The following is an 18,525-nucleotide window of genomic DNA, read 5'->3' on the forward strand; positions in this document are numbered from 1 at the left end:
GTTATGGTCTCTTTTCAGAGCCTGTGTTTTCTTTCCATTTTTGATTGTGCTTTGATCCTATTTTGTAGGAAAGCTAAGTATTTGCAAATCCAGGTGATGTCAGTTGGAGACATAGACGTTCAGAGCACCTGAATATCAACTATTTATCTCTGTCATCTGCGCTTGTCCCTCAGCTCCCCCAGGCCAGTTAGCTGTTTTTGTTTGGGTCTTTAACATAGTAATGGATCAGAGAAAAATATTATTACAAAAAGGAAAAGCTCATAGATTGATGTGTTTTCTTGAAAGAAATGTTTATTTCTTTTTAGAAATTACTAGCTGCATCGTTTTGAAAATCACTGATTAGAGTCTCCGCTAACATAATGCTGCAAGTAGGTACAGAGCTGTCGATCCAAGGACTTCATGCTAATAGATCTCTCCCAAACAGAAGATATTTCTGATTTCAACAGGCTTTGTGTTATCAGTGGCTAAAATGCTGCTATGCATGCAGTATTAAACTGTTTATGGTTTGACATTTGAGCTGATTAAAGGTACTTTAGAGAAATATTTCCAAGTTGTTTCTCTTTTGCAGAGCAACCCATTTTCTATTGCTGGCAAAATTATGTAAAAAGTAATGTGCAGTCAGGAAGCCATCTACTGTATCAGATAATGCTTTTATCTTGAAGGAACTCAGAGGTAGATAGAGAAGCAAGTCAGATATTTAAATATACCACGGTCCAATGAGATAGTCTACGATGAAGAAGTTTGCCCCTACCTCACACTCTCACCATAATCAGTCAGTTCTTGGCTGCAGCCTCTTTTTCTGGTCAGAACTCCTGAGAACTGAGCTGCCTTCAGCTGTGCTCAGTAGCTTCGCAGGACTAGTAGAAGTGGCAGTTGCAAAAACATGGGAGTAGGAATTGAGAGGACAATGTAATAGTTGCTTGTTCTTTCCTCCTTCTGCTTGCCATAAACAATATGCATTCAGCAAATCCAGAAACAGCCTGCCAGTATCCTTAAGCAGAACAATGTGGAGCAAGTGTTTCTTTCTGCTTGTGGTAGATGTGGGAAAGGAAGATCAAGGAAGGTACAGCCGGGCTAGGCAAGTGCTAACTGTACTAACTAAAGTTAAAGATTGGCCCTTGATAACAGACAAGTTTAGCACGGTATCAACGTGAGTCTGGCTCTTAACTTTATACATGCAGAAATACTGAAAATACACAAAAGGCAAAGCAAACATTAATACAGTTTTTCTTTTGCATGTAGCACAAAATTGCCAAGCAAATATCACAGCCGATCTTCCATTCCTCATAGGTGTATAGGTGTTTCTTAATGACTGTGGATTACTATCATTTCTATGTCAGCATTTCACAGTTGAAGTAACTGTTACATCAGGGTTTGGTATTCTCCCCTCTTGCAGACGATTCACACAGTGACAATTCCTCCCTGCAAAGCAACCTGGACTGTATCCCAAAGATTGCCACCCTCCCCTGTACAATATTAACGAACCTGTACAACTGAAAATAATTACAAATGCAAATTTGGTGAAAAGAAGTTTAATAGGGAAATTTCATGACTGCACTGGAGAAGTTGTGGTTTAGCACTAAGATAGGTCTGATTGCTTGAGTATGTGGGTGCTATGGTAACTCAGTTTCACCATTTGGAAGCACTTAAGCTCTAAACCACAATATGCTGCACCCTCTTCCTTTTGAGTAGCGTTCTGTAGAAGAAAACCAGAAGTAAACAGCATGAGAGAAACCACAGCAGAGCAAAGGTGTCGTTAGCTGTAGTCGTACAAGTGGGTTACTGTAGTTGAAGTCGTCCAGTGAAGACTGAGGATGTCGTTTCAAGTGCAGTGCAATTGATAGAAATGCCTTCCTTCTGCCTGCTAAATACACAATATTCCTGGATGTTTATTTTAAGATTGCAAGGACTGTGTACAAGGCAAAAAGTGTTTGAACTGCTGCTTTTAGTTTTTGTTCTACTTTAGGTTTATAGTTTTGAGAAATTCTAGATATCATTAGTAACAAAAGTTTTTTCCATGAGATTACCATTTCTTGAGGGAGACTTTGGTATTCTGTGTTTTCATTTTTCTCTGGAAAAATTAAACTCTTAGATTTATTTTGAGTAATCAGAATCAGAAAATTCCTTTTTTTAAATGGTTAGAAATATTTCATTTGATTTTAAGTTAGTTGAGAAAACATTATTATTTCAGTATTTTTCTAGTGCTTTTCTTCTTATGCTTTCCTTAAGACAGGGTCTGTATGTTAGCAGAAGTTATGCTTTGTATTAATTTGTTTTAGCTGACAAATGTTGACAAACTTTGATACTTGTACTTCCTCCTCTTTCCCGAGCCTGCAACGTTGAGTTCCTCCTTGTATCTGCCAGCCATAAATTCCTCTTGATTCCGTCTCTTCTGGCTGCTGCCCTTGTACTTGCTTGTTAATTTGAATGTTTTGCCTTCTCCAATGCTGTAAATGCTACTTAATGCTTATAGGTGACTCTGAAATTGAGAATTCAACAGCAAGGAGAAGGGTCTAGATGTTGGGAACCAAGAATTAGTATTAATTTCAAAAGTCAATTTTCAGTAAAAGAATAATACCACATCCTATCATGTTTAGTTGTAGTGTCGGCCTGCACTTATTTTTGCGCTGTGGTTTGAAAAGACTATGCCTTCCACAGTGCAATTCAGGTCTGAGCACTGGTCAGTGTCTTGGGAATGAAAAAGCCTTTGGCTCACCGGATATATACTTTAACCAGAGATTAAATGTGGTAGGCAAAAAGTGACAGGATCAGACTCTTAGGTGATGATTGCAGGGTTTTAATGAGCTACTGTGGGGAGCAATTATTAATGAGCTTGTATAAAAGGAAATATTTTGAGAAGTTCAAATGGAAATACTTTTAATTATGATTTTGAAGAGTCAAAATTAATATTGCATCCTGATTCCAAAACAAAACAATTGAGATTTCTCCATCAAAACATTTTAGAACTTCTGTTAAATTAAAATTTACAGTTTCAACTTTTGATCCCTAATTTCTGATGGAAAGAAATATTGTAAATGTTGCCTGTTGGAACAGAAATTCTAATATTTCTTTAGTTTTAGTTCTCAGCTACAGTAAGTGTATAGCATTCCTATGATCGCTGTATGGCTATGAAGATATTTGCCAATTAGATTATGGATTGCTTTGAAGTGATTTCAAGGCTGCATCTTCAATGACCAAAAGCACAGGCATTTTTTTTAAGACCCTTTGAAATGTTCCAGTTACCTGAGAAGTTTCTAGATGTTAAACTCAAATGAGTAATTTGGTTTTTGTCTCAGAGCATGCAAAATTTCACATATTTTTAATGTGAACTTTATATGGCATTCTTTTAATCGATTTTCAAAAAGCAGCGGTTTGTCCAGGGAACAGTTTTTTGTTTGTTTGTTTTTTCCAGAGTTAGTGATAAAGAACAAAGTGTAACTCTGCAGTCTGTGATTATAAAAGTGCTTCAGCACACGATCCTACCTATAAAATTTGAGGGGTCCTCTGTGGTGTAGTATTACTCCGATGTTTAAGTGTTTCCTAACCTATTCATAGGTCTGTCCAGATTTGTTTATAAAGTGGCAATGGATCCCTTTATTTTGTGTTTGCAGCAAAAAGAAGCAGTAACATCTCTGGCCCTGATGCTCATTTACTTTAAGGTCCCTTTAGCTGGTTCTGGCAGCACAAGGGAGCCTTAAAGTAGGTGTGAATTACATCCTATCCCACTTGAAGTTTAAAAATAAATCAAAGAAGGGCGGCTGGCAGCATTTTGTAAGGCTTCTTGCCTTACTCACCTTTCACCTCCCACTAGAAACTGTTCTTTTTTTTGCAATTTAGTATTGGCTTGCAGTGGAGCTGACTAATGTCTGTGCTGTTTGCTAGAAGACCCCCTTAAAGAGCTTTACTCCATCCGAACAAGTAGACCACATCCTGTTGCTTTCTGTGCAGATGTGAAGAGCCCTGACCCTGCTGATGCAGTGCCGCTCAGCTGTAGAAAGAGGGAGGACAGAATCTGGACCTACACTAGTTGCATTGTGCAAAGTGCTGCTCAGTGGGGGTTGCTGGGGTCTGTCCAATATGCTGAAGGGTGGAGAGATCCTGGGAAAGGAGCAACAGCTCTGCAGAATCACTAAGCATTTTTTTCTGGTGGAAGAGCCGCCTGGCTGCGAATGGTTTTGCAGGCACGAGGCTGAGAAGAAGAATTACTTCCTCTGCCCCCTCCCCAGGTCTGGCAAAGACACAAGGAGCGCAGCTGGATGACACCAGCCAGCTGGTATGGTACCATGCAAATGTGACCTGTTACAGCCTGCTGTCTTTGGGGTTTGAAGTTAACTTTGTTAACCTGAGGTTAGCTCAGATGTATTTGTTAGCTGTGGGATGTTTTGGGAAAAATAAATTAATTTGCCTGTTAATATTGTAGTAACACAGTCTGGTGTATTGGGATTCTTCTTTATTTTTCTTCAGTTTACCTAGTATCTCTCAATAAGGTTAAATAGGGAAATGTATCTGCTTTGCTGTTTGAGAGGATTTTTTTAGTGTTCTGGTGCCACCTATTGAATTCTTTTCAACTGCATCCTATTCCGTTGCTATAGTAAATCATAGAATAGAATCATAGAAGAGCAGGAGACCTTTAAAATGCTTAGAAGGACGTAAAACTGCCATGAGATTCTGTTAAAATGCCAGTGCTTATTTGGAGGGAAAAGAGAGCAATCTAGGACTATTATTTTCCAAACTGTTTTAAGAAGTGATCTCTAGTTGACGCTGGTCTGAGCAGGGCAGTTGGACGAGACGGTCCCCTGAGGTCACTTCCAACCTCAAGTTCTATGATTGTGTGTAACATTTAGCACCTGTCACCATGAGCGAGCAATAAACCTCAAGCTATATTTAAGCTAACTTTACAAGGAAGAGGATGGGGAAAATGACTTTCACAGGAACCTCAAGGAAGTGAATGAGGCAACCAGAAATACCACACCATGACAAGCTTACAAGCCCTCTTTTGCTGATATTATCTTACTTCAATGGGAAGAGGGAATCTTGAAGTATATATCTTTGTCTACATCATGTTTAGACATCAGTAAATAGCTTGAAAAGTATTTCTAAATGTTTCACTCCTCTCTGAGCAGAGTTTCATTTAGGACTTTTTCTGCAACTTCTTTTATTCTTTTATTGGAAACAATTATGTCAGTGAAAGGTGATCTGTGTAGATGCTCACAGAAAGTTAATTTTGGGCTTGAAGTATATTTAATGTGCTGAAACAAAGTAAGCTTTGGGAAGGGGGGGTAATAATTGGTTCTTCAGCTGATAAGCTAGTTGAAGAAAGAAAAATCATATTATGGAATTTAGAGTGACCAACTGCCAGCTTTCAAACGCTGAATTTAAAAAACATGAAGATACATTGAAAATGAATTGCTCGTGGCAAATATGAATTAATATGTGTTAGCTTTTACAAGGTTCCTTGACAGTTTAATGTAGACAGTTAGATTATACAATTGCTGTTAATGAATGTTGCAGTCCTTACTGGAGATTTCAGATGCTGGAGATACATAGATAGTTCAAAAGATGATCTACATTTTTGTTTCTTATGTGTAACATCTCTTAAGTTAGGAAGCTTCATTTGCTAACGCTCTGTAGCTCTGAAAAGTGTACACAGCCCCTTGTTTCAGTGGAGATATATAGATATATGTGGGTTAACATACTAGAGCTGTTAATATAGAGGGCTTCTAAACCCGTGTTATTCAGTCTGTTGCCAGTCTACTACATCTTTTACAGATTATATTCTTACAATTAAGAGCAATTTTATTTTGACAGTTTCATATGATTTCAGACAAACTATAGGCAGGCCCATATCTTCATCTCATAGACCAGATTTTAGACAACACCCCTCTCCACTTCTATAAAGAATGAATTGGCTAGGTCTGCATTACTTTTTTTAGCTAAGCTTCATTTGACTTCTGTTAATACGTTTTCTTTAAAGTACCTGACTACCAAATTTTTTCAAATTCTAAATTGTAGGAAGAGATCTTGAATAATGTACAGTCCACAACGAATTCAACTGCTCACTAAAAAAGTACTTACAAGATTTTATCTTTTGTTTACATTCATTTTTATATCATGGCTTATACACATTTCACAACAGTTCTGAGCATAAAGAAATTGCTCGCTCCCCACAGGTGACTTTTTTTTTAATGGCTGTTATTGGTCTTCTGAGCTGCCCATATGGGGTGCAGAATCCATGGGGGCTATTCAGCAGCTAACACGTGTTGCTGCTTGTAGGGTCAATAAAGAGAAAATCTTTGGTGCTCCAGGAGATCTGCCTGTGTTGAGCTTGTGTGTCAGAGATGAGAGAAATGGTTTTGATGCTGACACATGAACAGGGCAACGGAACATTTAACCTTCATAAGTATCCCAGTTTTTCACATAAACCTGGATTTTTGTTTTAAAGGTTGAAGGAGTTTCTTTTCAAAAGAGTAAAGCTACAATGGTTGTGAAGTACCATGTAGGGAATTTGAAGTAACAGAGAAATTATAAACAGTGAAGTACTATCCGAAAAACACACATGCCTTCCCCACTCCTCCCCATCCCCCAAGAAAAAATTCAGAAAAGAAACATTGTGAGAAAGAACCAATAGAAAAAGGGAGAGAAAGGAAGAGCCAAACAGGCAGATGAAAGTTTGTGGACAGTCACAGCAAGGAATGTGTGAACAAGTGGGTTTGTTCCTCGCCAAAGGCGTAGCCAGTTGTGTTAGACATCTTGAGGGAACAGGTATACTTTTAGGATGGCTTTCAGGATTCTTATGTCAAAGTGGAAGCTTCTAATCCTCAAAATAAGTAAAAGATACAGTGATGAGAAGGAAGTCGTGTTTCCAGCCATTGCTGCTTATTTTTGTCTCTCTTTCTCACAACAGAAATTTTAGGTTATACAAATACGAAATGTTTTAGGTGAGGATTTCAAAGCAGAGTGTAAAAATGAGGCTCATTTTTATAGGTGTGAAAAGATCATAGCTCTTAGTTCAAGTCACAAGGTGATTTATAACCTGGAGGTAAGAGTTATTACTCTTAAATATCAGCAGGATGGTCCAGGAAGGGTGGTGCCATTTAGAAATTAATATTAGGAAAAGTAAACAGATTTGAGGAATCCCGAGGCTTGGCTTTCCAGCTCTTGTGTACTGAGGATTATAGACAGGTAGGATTTTTCTCGACAATAGAATTAGGTAGGTATCTCTTCTTAGCAATAAAGTCATTTTTCATTTGGCGAAAAGTCACCCTCTATTTGTTGATATTGCTTGTACTTGTATACACTGCTGTGTGATGACGCGAAAGATTTTGAGGGGTTTAGCTGTTGGTATTTAAAAAATACATTGATAAATGTGAAAACATTCCATTATCTCCTAGTCATATCTGAGATACTTGGTTCAGAGAAAGCCATACAAACCCATTGGCCTTTTTCGACTATAGATGAACTTCTCACCTTCAAGCATTGCTCACCTGGTGATATCTTTTCCCCACTGTGCAGCAGGAAATGAAAATCTGACAACTCCCAGCTCTCCCTCCTCTGTGTCACCTCCACCTGCACGCTCCACATCACTCTCACCTCCAGGCACCACTGAAGGTAACATTGAATTCAGGACCACGGCATTGCTGCTCTTCTGTTTCAGCTGAACTGACATCTACTTCTCTCATACATTGGTTAACTCCACCACTGTTAAAGCAATCTGATGATTTATGTTGTCTGAAGTCAATTATATTACAGAAAAATTTGTTAACGTGATGAGGACATATTTAGTTTTTTTATTTTAATTATTCAAAGGTAAGGATTTGAAACACATTTTTTAAAGAAGGCAATTAGTATTCAAATTATAGCATGCTGGTTTTATAAGTTCATGTTTTCCTGTGGACACCCCTTCCCCTTGAGGTCTCATCTGGGAGTTTCATGCTGAGCTGTCACAGTGACTCTTTCCTGCAATTCATGCAGAGCTCCTCAGGCACCACAGCAGTATCTGGTGATTGTGGGAAGAGGGTCCTTCCTGGGTCAACAACATGAAAAAAACCCCACCTTGATCAGTCTGTGCTTTTTGCAAGCTGCACATTAATTCACCCCCTTCAGCTGGTGTTTTCAAAGACCTGAAGTCAGTACATCCCCCACACCTTGCTGAAGGATGGTCAAATCTCTTCACCACAAAGGCATCCCAGACAAATGGGTGGGAATTTGGAATTAGTGCTCTTGCAGACCTAATGGCAAGCCATGCTCTTGCAATAAGTCCAAGCAGGTGTGTTGTACAGCCTGTGCAGGAGCTGGAGAGCAATGTAAGCATGTTGTTTTTGCCAGTGCTGGAGGGAGAAAGAACTCCGAGCAGCTGGCAGCCTTTCTGCTTGCAATGAGCTTCTCACTTTCATGCATTGCTCACCTGATGATATTTTTCCCCCACTATGCAGCAGGAAATGAAAGTATGGCAAACACCAGCCTTCTCTCCTCTCTGTCACCTCCACCTGCACACTCCACATCACTCTCACCTCCAGGCACCACTGAAGGTAACGGTGAATTCGGGACCACGGCATTGCTGCTCTTCTCCTGTTTCAGCTGAACTGGTCTCCACTGCAGCCTTCCTGATGCTGTCTCCGCCTCTCAGGCTGCACAGTACAGGCTCCTGGCTAAGGGAAAAGTGATTTTTTTGTGTATACAATATCAGTTCACGTATCATATATTCGATATTTTGGAGGTCTGATTGTTGCTACATGCCACTAAATATTACTTAAGAATGTGTAATTCCCTGGGGAAAGCTCAGCTGGTAGTTGGGAGGAAGGAATGTTTCTTTTTGTACTTTTGCCATACGACTGTGTTTAATTCCTTGAAAGTTTAATTTAAACTTTTCCTCTCTTTCTCTTTTTAAGGAGTTGAGTCAGCAACGACTACACCTGGTAAGAAAATTTTGATTTACATGACAGACCTGCATCGATTTTTTTTTTTTTCTGATTATTTCTTCTTTCCTTTTCCTGTGCACAGTTATCTTGCAGAGTGTGTAATGCCTTTTCATTCAGCCCAGTGAAATGGAATACGCTGTCTTAAGAGGCAAGAATATCAGACAAGTCTGGTTTTGAGTCATGAATTTGAGTCTATTTTAAAACACAGCATTTAGCATGAAAGAGGTGCAGTCAGTGCCAAATGGGGTTATACTTACTGAATGTTCAGCTGACACCTGTTGGGTCCCTTAATACCTCGAGTGTTCGGTGTGCCATTGCTTACTAACAAATTCACAGTGCCTCAGTACGAGAGCACTCCAGCATAGCAGTCCTGTGTAGTGTGCAGCTTCGTGTCCCTCCTTGAGCGAGCAGCCTCCAAAGCATTAATGAAACTGCTGTACCTCTCACTACAGGTGTCTCTCCTGCAGACAGCACATACCTCTCCACGCACGCAGTCTCTGTCCCTGCCATGGGACTCAGCAACTCACCACGCAGCAGCACTGCTGCCCTCACCACACGCACTCCCATTGCCTTCAAGAATGCTTCATCAGGTTTGCCATCTTCCTTTAGATGCCACTCACTGCCCTCTGAACTGTAGGGGAAAACTAAGTAATTACTGTAGGGGAAAACGAAGTAATTCATCCTCAGGGAAGCCTTTTCCAGCTTATGGTTCATCACATAGAAAAGATATCTGCAATTTGGTGTAATGGCAATACCAGAATTATTTCCAGGATCTGATCTCTGATAGCCAACTATTGTAGTCGTCACAGTAGAATCAAAATGACAGCTGCTATCAACGAGGTTCTTGCCAAAGCAAGAGCGATAGGAATGGACCTTAAAGAGCATGCAGAAACCTGTCAGTGGTTTACAAGCAAGGAGGTAAATACTGAGATACAGTAAGTAATACAGTGAGCAAGGTATGTGATCTGGCAAATGAACGCTACTGGAGTGGTTCTTTCTGAAAGAGCACAAGCATTATTCATCATCATGTTTTACTGTAAGAATATAGCAAAATGTTTTAGTTTTTCCCCAGTTCACAATTATTAACACCATTTTTATGTTGACTCTATCCTGGATTATGCCTAGATAATGACAGAAATATTGTCCTTGTACATTGCAAAATTCATTAGTAAGTAGTATATTCCTAAAAGTTTGCTTTCTGTTTAACTACTAATTTTCTGGTTTATTGGATATATTAACATGATTTTTCTTTCAGCACTCTTTTTTAAATTACAAAAATCCCAGAAAGAAAAAAAAAAAAAGCAGAGAAGTGCTGTAGTGTAAGACATCTCTGATGACATAAACATATGAAATAATGAATTTTACTTTTTAATGCTGATATGTTGTTTATGTCCTTACAGGTGATTACAATTCAACATCCTTGCACAGCACCATCTCACCAGTCAGCATGCCAACAAACACTGCGATCATCCCCACTCACAGAATAGGTGACAAACTTGCACACAAGTACTGCAATTATGATACTGCAAGCACAGAAAATATGTTAGAATGAGGGAATTAATTTTGAATTTCTTTTATCAAATTTAAGCATACAAATTAGGCATACAACTTAAAGGGTTTTTTAGAAATCTTATTAATAGTTTATGAGTAATATTAAAGATACTAGATTTGCTACTTGTCAAGCAAGTGAAAAATAGAAATTGTTTCCACACAGTGGCATAGTAGGAGGGTAAGTCTGTCAGTTACTGTGTAAGTATTCTTGATATTCACAGAAATTTGCCCAAGCAGCAAAAAGTTTGAATATATCCACAGATCTGTATGCTGCTCTCTTTTCTGGTGGCTTCCCTTTTGTTTCACTCAGCATTAAGATTTTCTCGGTATCTGATATTGCAAGCACTTACACACATTATTATTGCAATTGGGCTGTAAGGAATTACTTAGATTAGTAAAATATGTGTGTGCTTGAGCTAAGTACATCCAGGAGCTGGACTCTTACCATCTTTGTAACTGCCCTTCAAGTAGCTGTAGGCTGCTGTCAACGCTTTGACAGACTGAGCTTAGCTTTTGCTTGAGTCTTCTGCCCCTAACCATCTTGGTGACTCCCCACTGGCCCCTCTCAGTTTACCCTCTTCTTAGAGGCACTGCTTAGCCAGATGACTCTTAGCCTGGAGGGATGCAAATCTGAGGCCTGTCTTCTATGGAAAAAAATAGATATCAGTCTCTTTTGGTAATACTTAATCTTTAGTAAATTTTAAGTAATTGTTTTCAGGATGAAGTTCTTTGCTTGAGCTTCTGTACAGATTTTCTGAATAGCGGCTCATCATTTCTTTTGGGTATTTCAATGTAAAAATAGCTGTAAAATGATCTGTACTGTTGCATAAATTTATTTCCAAAAGTAAGAGTAGCTGTGCAAAAAGTAGGTAAATTTTGTTCCTTTAGTGACATTGGATACTGTTCAGTTAGCTGTTCCACAGTGTACATATCCTGGGAAACTGCTATAGCGTGTCATACCACTATGAGAATGTGTGATTTTGGAATACTCTTGTGTAACTTTGTATGCAGAAATATTATTCATAACCAGTTCGATTCGTAGTTGGTGATGTCATTGGAAAATGACGAAAGATACATGATCCCTAAAATAAGTAGTTGAAAAAGAGAGTTGTATGTAGCTGATGTTTTTTTCCCTTTTTCCAATGTGAGTGGAGTGCTAAATACAGCTACTGGTATTGAATATATTGAATGAAGAGTTTGGGGGAGTACCAGTCACTCTCCTCCAATGCTCTGTGAAAAAAAAAAAAACAAACTTACTGAGCTATACCTTCATTTTGTTTTCTTTTCTTACAGAAACCTCCATAGCAACAACTAAAGAAGATTGTGGTAAGAACCAAACCGCTTATTTTTCTCAGTCTTGAAATTTGATCAAATCAGTAAACTCAAATAAAGAAAAATACAGATTTATAAACTGTTTTCCTATTCTGGAAGAATAGGATTAAAGTTATTAACACTTCTGGACTTCCTATCTCCATTTACAGTTCTGTGAAATTGCCCTGCACTAGGCTGTTGATATCACGGCTGCAGAAGAGATCTGCCTTCATTCCACTAGGCCCTCTCTAATTTTTCCCCATCATACTCATAATCATATGCTGCAAACTGCAATTCCTAACTAAAGTAAAACTAAAGTTTGAGCATTGGTTTATCTCTTTTCAAAATTAGAGACCTCTCCTTTCTAATTTTCAGGAATAGACTACAGCCATTATTTACTAGATGATTACAAATGCTTTGGATAAAAAAATGTGAAATTTCTGTTCAAACGAATGATTCAATGTGTCAAAACAAAGTATTTGACTTTGAACTGAATTTTTAAATTATAGCAAATCTGGTTCCAGAATGTTAATCTTTTTAATTCTTTAGTTTTCCTGACTAGGGAATTATTTAAAGGAATATTAAAAAAAATTATTTAAAAAAGTTTCCTAAGAAAATTTTCTGTTTTGATTAAACAATTTTTAAAAGTAAAATATAAATAAAAAAAAAAAAGGAATAAGAAGCAGTTCTTCTTCTGCCATAAAAAGTTTAATGGTTCTTCAAAATTGTCATAAAATAATCGTTTACTATTTTATCTTTTTCTTTTAGGTGAAATTAAGTACAACATAAGTAGTGTAAAAGATGACGATAATACAGCTGAAGTTACCCTGAACAATCTCAGACAAAACAGAGAATATTTTATTTTGGGAAGTAACTTCAGCGTAAGTGTGAATTCTACAACTAATAAAATAGAACTGCGGAGATGCAAGAAATACACAGTTAGAGTTAAAAACTGCAAAGATTATGACTTTTTCATTCTGCCTGGTAAGTACAGAAGGGTTTTAATAATTTCTTCTTTTTTTACTGTGTGGTTTGTGGGGTGTTTTTGACATGCAGTAATTTGGCTTTCCTGGATTTCTTAGTCTATTCTTCTCTCTTTTCGGAGAATCAGACAGGTTTTCATATTTTGTGCTTGGTTTGCAAGATATTTTGCATTTTGAAATTGCACCTCAGAACCTCTCAATATTTTTTTTAAAGTAGAATGTAAAAAAATGTAATTTTCTCATTGTAAAGGAAAAAAGGGAAAGCACTTGACAGCTACTATTTATGCTGTTATGTTTTGTTTACTAAAGAGATTGTTGGATTAAACATTTCCTTTTTTATTTGAATTGTCTTTATCTCGTGGAGGCTTTTCCAGTTCTTAGTTTCTGTTTCTTGTAAAATTCTTTGTATGTTTTTCTGTGCCAATTGTATCTTCATATTGCAGAACAAGTCAACAAATATAAAAGAACAAATTGCTTTTTAAAGAATCAATACAGCCAATGTCACAGTGACATATGATACTAATCCTTTTCAGAGAGCAGCAAGAATCCTTTCAAAGTTGAGCAACAAACAAACGCATCTGCAAAGTTATGTTGGGAAAAGTCATTGACCTGTGCTAATGTGACCATTAGCTGCACAGGTAAGACGCTTCTAAGATATTTTAAAAGTTGAGTATTTATTTTTAAAAGCAATGTTGATGATGTCTTTTGATGAGAGACTGACAGATTTAAATTAATTGTGTCAGTTTGACAGAAGGGCTGTTCAGAATTTCTGGGATTGCCAGGTTGGAGACTACCATCCCCATGCACTGCAGATGTGGGGAAAGTTCAAACCCAGAAAGTTCATTTCCTGACTTTACCAGCTTCCAAAATTGCAGTCTTCTGGAGGTTTTGAGGTCCTGCTTGATGGTCTGAAGGGGAGCTGAGAGTTTGGAAATCCTAGAGTCTGTGGGTCTGCTGTGAGCTGATCCCTTGCAGGCCATCCAGGCACCTGGCTCTGCATGCTTGTTGTGGTTTAGGCTGGCTAGCAACTAGATGCTGCACAGCCGCTCGCTCATCCTCCCTCACCCCTAGGGGATGGGGAAGAGAATTAAAGGGGAAAAGGGAAGAAAACTCATGAATTGAGATAAGAACAATTGAATAGTAATAATGAAATATAAATATATATATGTATAAAGATAATAATATATACAAACAAGTGATGTACAGTGCAATTGGTCTCCACCTGGTGACCAAGGCCTGGCCTGTCCCAAACGAACGATCCTGAAGCAGGTAAATCCCAACACTACAAACCCAGATGAGCGAGAGGCCTGAAAAAAGAGAGCAAGAAAGAGATAGTACCCCAAGAGTCTGAGAGTGAGAGCCCTACAGAAGAGCAAAAGCCCTTCTTTCCAGTCAACCCTCATCTATATACCGGGCATGATGTTGCATGATATGAAATACTTCATTGGTCAATTTGGCCCTCAATCCTAAGTCTAAGTTCAAATCATAAGGGGAGTTGTGGGCCCTTTGTCCCAGCTGTGCTCCACCCCAGCCTGTTGTGCTCCTGCACACTGGCAAAACATGGCAAGCTGAAAAGTCCTTGAGGTCTCAGTGCCAACTAAAAACAGGGCGCTATCAATGTTCTTCTCATATCAAATCCCAAACTAAAACCAAAACACGAAGCTCTTCTAGATGCCAAAAAGAGCAACTAACTCTGTCCCAGCTGAAACCAGGACAAGGCTCCTGGATAGTGAGAGTTCATGGTCTCTGCTCTTGGAGCCAGCCTGCCTGAGGAGATGCTGGCTCAAAGGCAGCAAGTGTGGTAGGGAAGATATGGATACTGGATGTCCTCATGCGTCCCAGAAAATGCATGATGATGCTACAGATTTCACATTTCAGGGAGCTAAAGAGCTAAGAAGCCACTCCAGGGTTCTCCCAGACTCCTATTAAATGTTTTGATTTCTGTGGGAAAACTGTTTTCTTAGAAAGTCAAATCATATGAGTGTTACTGATGAAAAGTAAAGATCTATGCAAACTTAAGTTAGTATAAAAGAACCTAAAATGTAGTCTTTGAATTAGGTTGTACACTTTTCTGTTTGGAATATTTTGATAGTTTATTACGAATTACTTAGAAATCAATATGGTAGAGAAAATCCCAGTTTAAATGGTTATCATGTACTTTTGGAGTTCTGAAAAATATTGATAAAACTCTTTTTATGCCTACAGATTTACAAAACTTTACAGTATTAAATCAATCTTGTAAAGAGCTGAACAATTTATCAGCCAACCACAAGTACAACTGCAGTGGTACTGTACATTGTTATGAAAAAGAAGTTGTCAACCAAACCTTCATCATAACAACAGATTATGGTGGTAAGCGTAAGGCTTATTTCTGCTTTACATTCCACGTATTTCTGGAAAACCCAACTATGAATCCCACTGTCTATGTTCCCTGGGGTTGAAGATTTTGAGCAATGTGCTCAGCCACTCTCAGGTTCTCCTCCTGCCTGATCTCCTGCCTTTGTGGTTGTTCTTTAACTGCAGTCACAGCCTTTCTTTCCAGCCCCAGTCTCAGTCTTTTGGTCTGATGCCTTCCTCTTCTTTTCTCAGAGATTGTGATTTATTTTTTTTTTTGAGAGTGAGAACATGGCCAAATGTAAGGAAATTTGAATGAAAACAAACAAACACCAAACATGCAGGTCTAGTCAAAAACAAGTGTTAAATTCTTGATTTGAAGAAAGATATGATAGAAGAATTGCAAAAAAAGTCTCCAGATAAAATGATGTGTTTTTCAAAAGCATTGTCCTTGGAAACAGCTTAGGGTTTTTTTTTCTGAATTAAAAAGAAAATCAACCTAAAGCAAGCAACCTGCAAATAAAAGTTCAGGCCAAACATTCAAAGTTTGTTACAATTATAAGGAAATCAAAATAATGTATAATATTTGGAAATGTCCGACAATTTTAGTAATATGTGATATTTCTGTATTCACCTGTCCTGAATTAATTAAATTTATGATATTTCTCTAATATGATGCTTTTACATATAGTCAGTTTATACTTATGCTTAATTTCTTTGACTGAAATAGACTACAAAAAATATTACATGTTGTTGATATCTTGCTTTAGTATCCAATTAAGTTTTCTTTAATCAAAGTAGGTAAAAAGGGGAATATTTTAAATTTTCATTAAAAAATTTCCTTCCTTTCCCATTATTTTTCTTTTACAACAGCTCCAGAACAACCAGAAAACCTCACAGTAGTTTGTGATGCCAGAAATGTCTCAGTTAGATGGACAAAACCTATCGACATTTCAAAGGGTCCTATACATGGCTATACGGTGACATGCAATGGCACAGGTAAGTATGTACCCCTTCAATATTGAATAATTCATTGCATGTTTTAATATTTACAGAGCACCAGTCAAACCATATTGGAATCTCTTCAAACTGTGCAGGTTTTTGTTTTTTTTTTTCGTACAAACATTTAAGTTCCTTTCCTTTGAGGTTGTTCTGGTTGAACCATGTGGTTATTCAGTTTACTGTTTCAGGACACAACTCGATCCCCCTTCAATTCTCATGCTTCTTGTATTAAGACTAAGTTATGACAAGATCATCAACTGCCTGATCAGTTTGTAGCATGATGCTCTCTGTCTCAGGAAATGCTGCTATAGCTGGTTAATATATTTTCTGAAAAGACAGTGACCTGCCTTCTGAGCCTTCTGCTCATACAACAGCAATGTATGAAATATTCAGGGGTCCTAAGTATGGCTGTTTGCGCATACATGTTTAGATAGGCAAAGCCAGGTGGTTGTCTTCTACTAAATAGTCACTCCTTTCAGATATGCTGGTTTAGGCCACCTTACATTTAGATGGATAAGTCTGTATCTGTTATACTGGGACCATATTTTCCAGATGTGAGCTTTTCTTCAAAACAAGGACTGGGAAATGATCTTTTGAAAATGAAGAGCCTGATACATCATTCCAGGAAACATATGTCAGATTTAAGTTAGTCCTGGGTTAATTCATTCTTTCTGTTCACATACTGCATGTTTTGTAAACCTGGACTGCCACAAATACCAAAGGCTGTCATGCTCCTGTGCTCCCCAGATACAAATAATCTCTCCCCCTCCCCATGCCCCAGATTTGACCACTATCCAAAATGGTGGCAGCCCCATGCACAGTTTCTGTGGCATGGATTGAGCTAGTATGCTGGGATATGGGGAGGTCACATCTGAAGCAGCCAGAAGAAATGTGGAAAGGCCGTTGCTCCTCAGTCTCCAAAGCCACCGAAATCCCAGCTGCAGTGTGGCTAATAGCTTCACTTATGTTGCTTCTCATGCAATTCCTTTCTGTCCTGCTTGCCATCACCCAAAGCACACGACACCTCTCGCATCATACCAGAACAGACTTGCCCCGTGTGCAGAGTGACTTTTGGTGTCTGTCTACTAAACCCTCCCGAGCTGATCACAGAAGGAAGTATCAGCCTCTCTTTATCGATGTGCTTTATGTTAGTTTTTAATTACACTCATTTAAATGACATATTGAGAAAGTAAAAAACAAAACAGAACAAAACCTTGACTTTCTACCTTTTTGATTTGAGAATATATTTCTTCCTCTTCCTGAGCCTTCACTTGGCATCAATAAGCAACACAAACCAACCAAGTACAAGGTAATTTAAATAGAAGTACACATGGCAGAGGTTTCAGATAGCTCCGATGAAGTACCGTAGTCCCTGTGCTCTTAACATAAATTTAATTCATTTAATTTTTCATTTTTTCTTAGTGCAAGAATCTGGCAGCACAACTAACTTCATTTGCCATGACTTAGAACCTTATGCCAGAGGTTATGTATCTGTGACTCCGTATACGAACAGCAAATATGGTAGTGAAAAATTTAATGGAAAACCTGCAACATTTAACTTCATGACAAAATCAGCAGGTGGGTCTCTTGTTTGCTAACCATTATGGACAAGGCTAATACTAACACAAGGAACACGTACTTTCTTATTGTACTTCATTATATTTTATACATGTTCTACTATTAGCCAAGAAACTGATTAACATTCAAAGAATTTTATTGACATTCATATCATTAGTGTTTCTTTTTTAATTACTTAATGTTAATATATTTTTTAATTATGCATTTAGTATTAGTATTCTTCTTATGTATACTAAATTTTTTTAAAAAAATTTCTGCATTCATTTGACATTTTAGGTTTAGACTTCAGAAAGCATTATGTCCCAATCTAAAGAAAAGATTTGAGTTAAACAAAAAGAATGAAAACCATTTGTTTTTCCTTTGTGGCACAAAAGCTACAAAGACCTGCAGAATGTACCTTCTGATCTGTAGCTGCCTATTTGCTCGAAGCAGACTTGCATTACCCAGGCTACACCAATACTGGTGTCTGTACCGTGTTTTGGTTAGTTTGGGTGCACACAAACACAGAAGGCTTCTAAGACTCCACAATAGGTTAAAGCCAAATGTGTACCAAGCCTTGTGCTGTTGGAAAGGTCTTTGCACCTTTTTGGGACTATACTTTCAAAACCTTACCTTCATGGTCTTGATCCTTTGTTTGCCATCGTGTCCAATTGATAGAACTACAGAGAAGCTAAAAAAAACCCAAAACCAACAGACTTTACAGATATTTTTCTGATGCAGACAAGGCATAATAGAGACGCAGTCCTTTCCATTTTGTTGGGTTTTCCCCCTCCCCTCCTTTTAATCTTCAGACATAGAGCCTCGTACTGTTTTAATTCCTTCTTTGAGGGGAAAAAAAACAAAACCCA

At 38.0% G+C, this 18,525-nt stretch overlaps 1 protein-coding gene across 5 annotated transcripts in view; it reads left to right on the top strand.

Annotated features, from left to right (window-relative positions):
- PTPRC (protein tyrosine phosphatase receptor type C) overlaps nt 1-18,525 on the top strand; it is a 71,204-nt gene that overhangs the window by 32,388 nt on the left and 20,291 nt on the right. Inside the window, exons 4-14 of one of the 5 annotated variants that reach the window (XM_086617156.1) lie at nt 7,513-7,608; nt 8,433-8,528; nt 8,889-8,915; nt 9,371-9,508; nt 10,319-10,405; nt 11,763-11,795; nt 12,549-12,764; nt 13,297-13,401; nt 14,969-15,115; nt 15,971-16,096; nt 17,522-17,677. In XM_086617156.1, the coding sequence (XP_086473282.1) occupies nt 7,513-7,608; nt 8,433-8,528; nt 8,889-8,915; nt 9,371-9,508; nt 10,319-10,405; nt 11,763-11,795; nt 12,549-12,764; nt 13,297-13,401; nt 14,969-15,115; nt 15,971-16,096; nt 17,522-17,677 (1,227 nt within the window). The remainder of the gene's footprint in view (nt 1-7,512; nt 7,609-8,432; nt 8,529-8,888; nt 8,916-9,370; nt 9,509-10,318; nt 10,406-11,762; nt 11,796-12,548; nt 12,765-13,296; nt 13,402-14,968; nt 15,116-15,970; nt 16,097-17,521; nt 17,678-18,525) is intronic. The other 4 variants (XM_086617158.1, XM_086617157.1, XM_086617160.1 and 1 more) reach the window with 4 other exon arrangements.

The sequence above is a fragment of the Tauraco erythrolophus genome, chromosome 10 (genome assembly GCF_009769465.1).
Source record: "Tauraco erythrolophus isolate bTauEry1 chromosome 10, bTauEry1.pri, whole genome shotgun sequence".
Lineage (NCBI taxonomy): Eukaryota > Metazoa > Chordata > Aves > Musophagiformes > Musophagidae > Tauraco > Tauraco erythrolophus.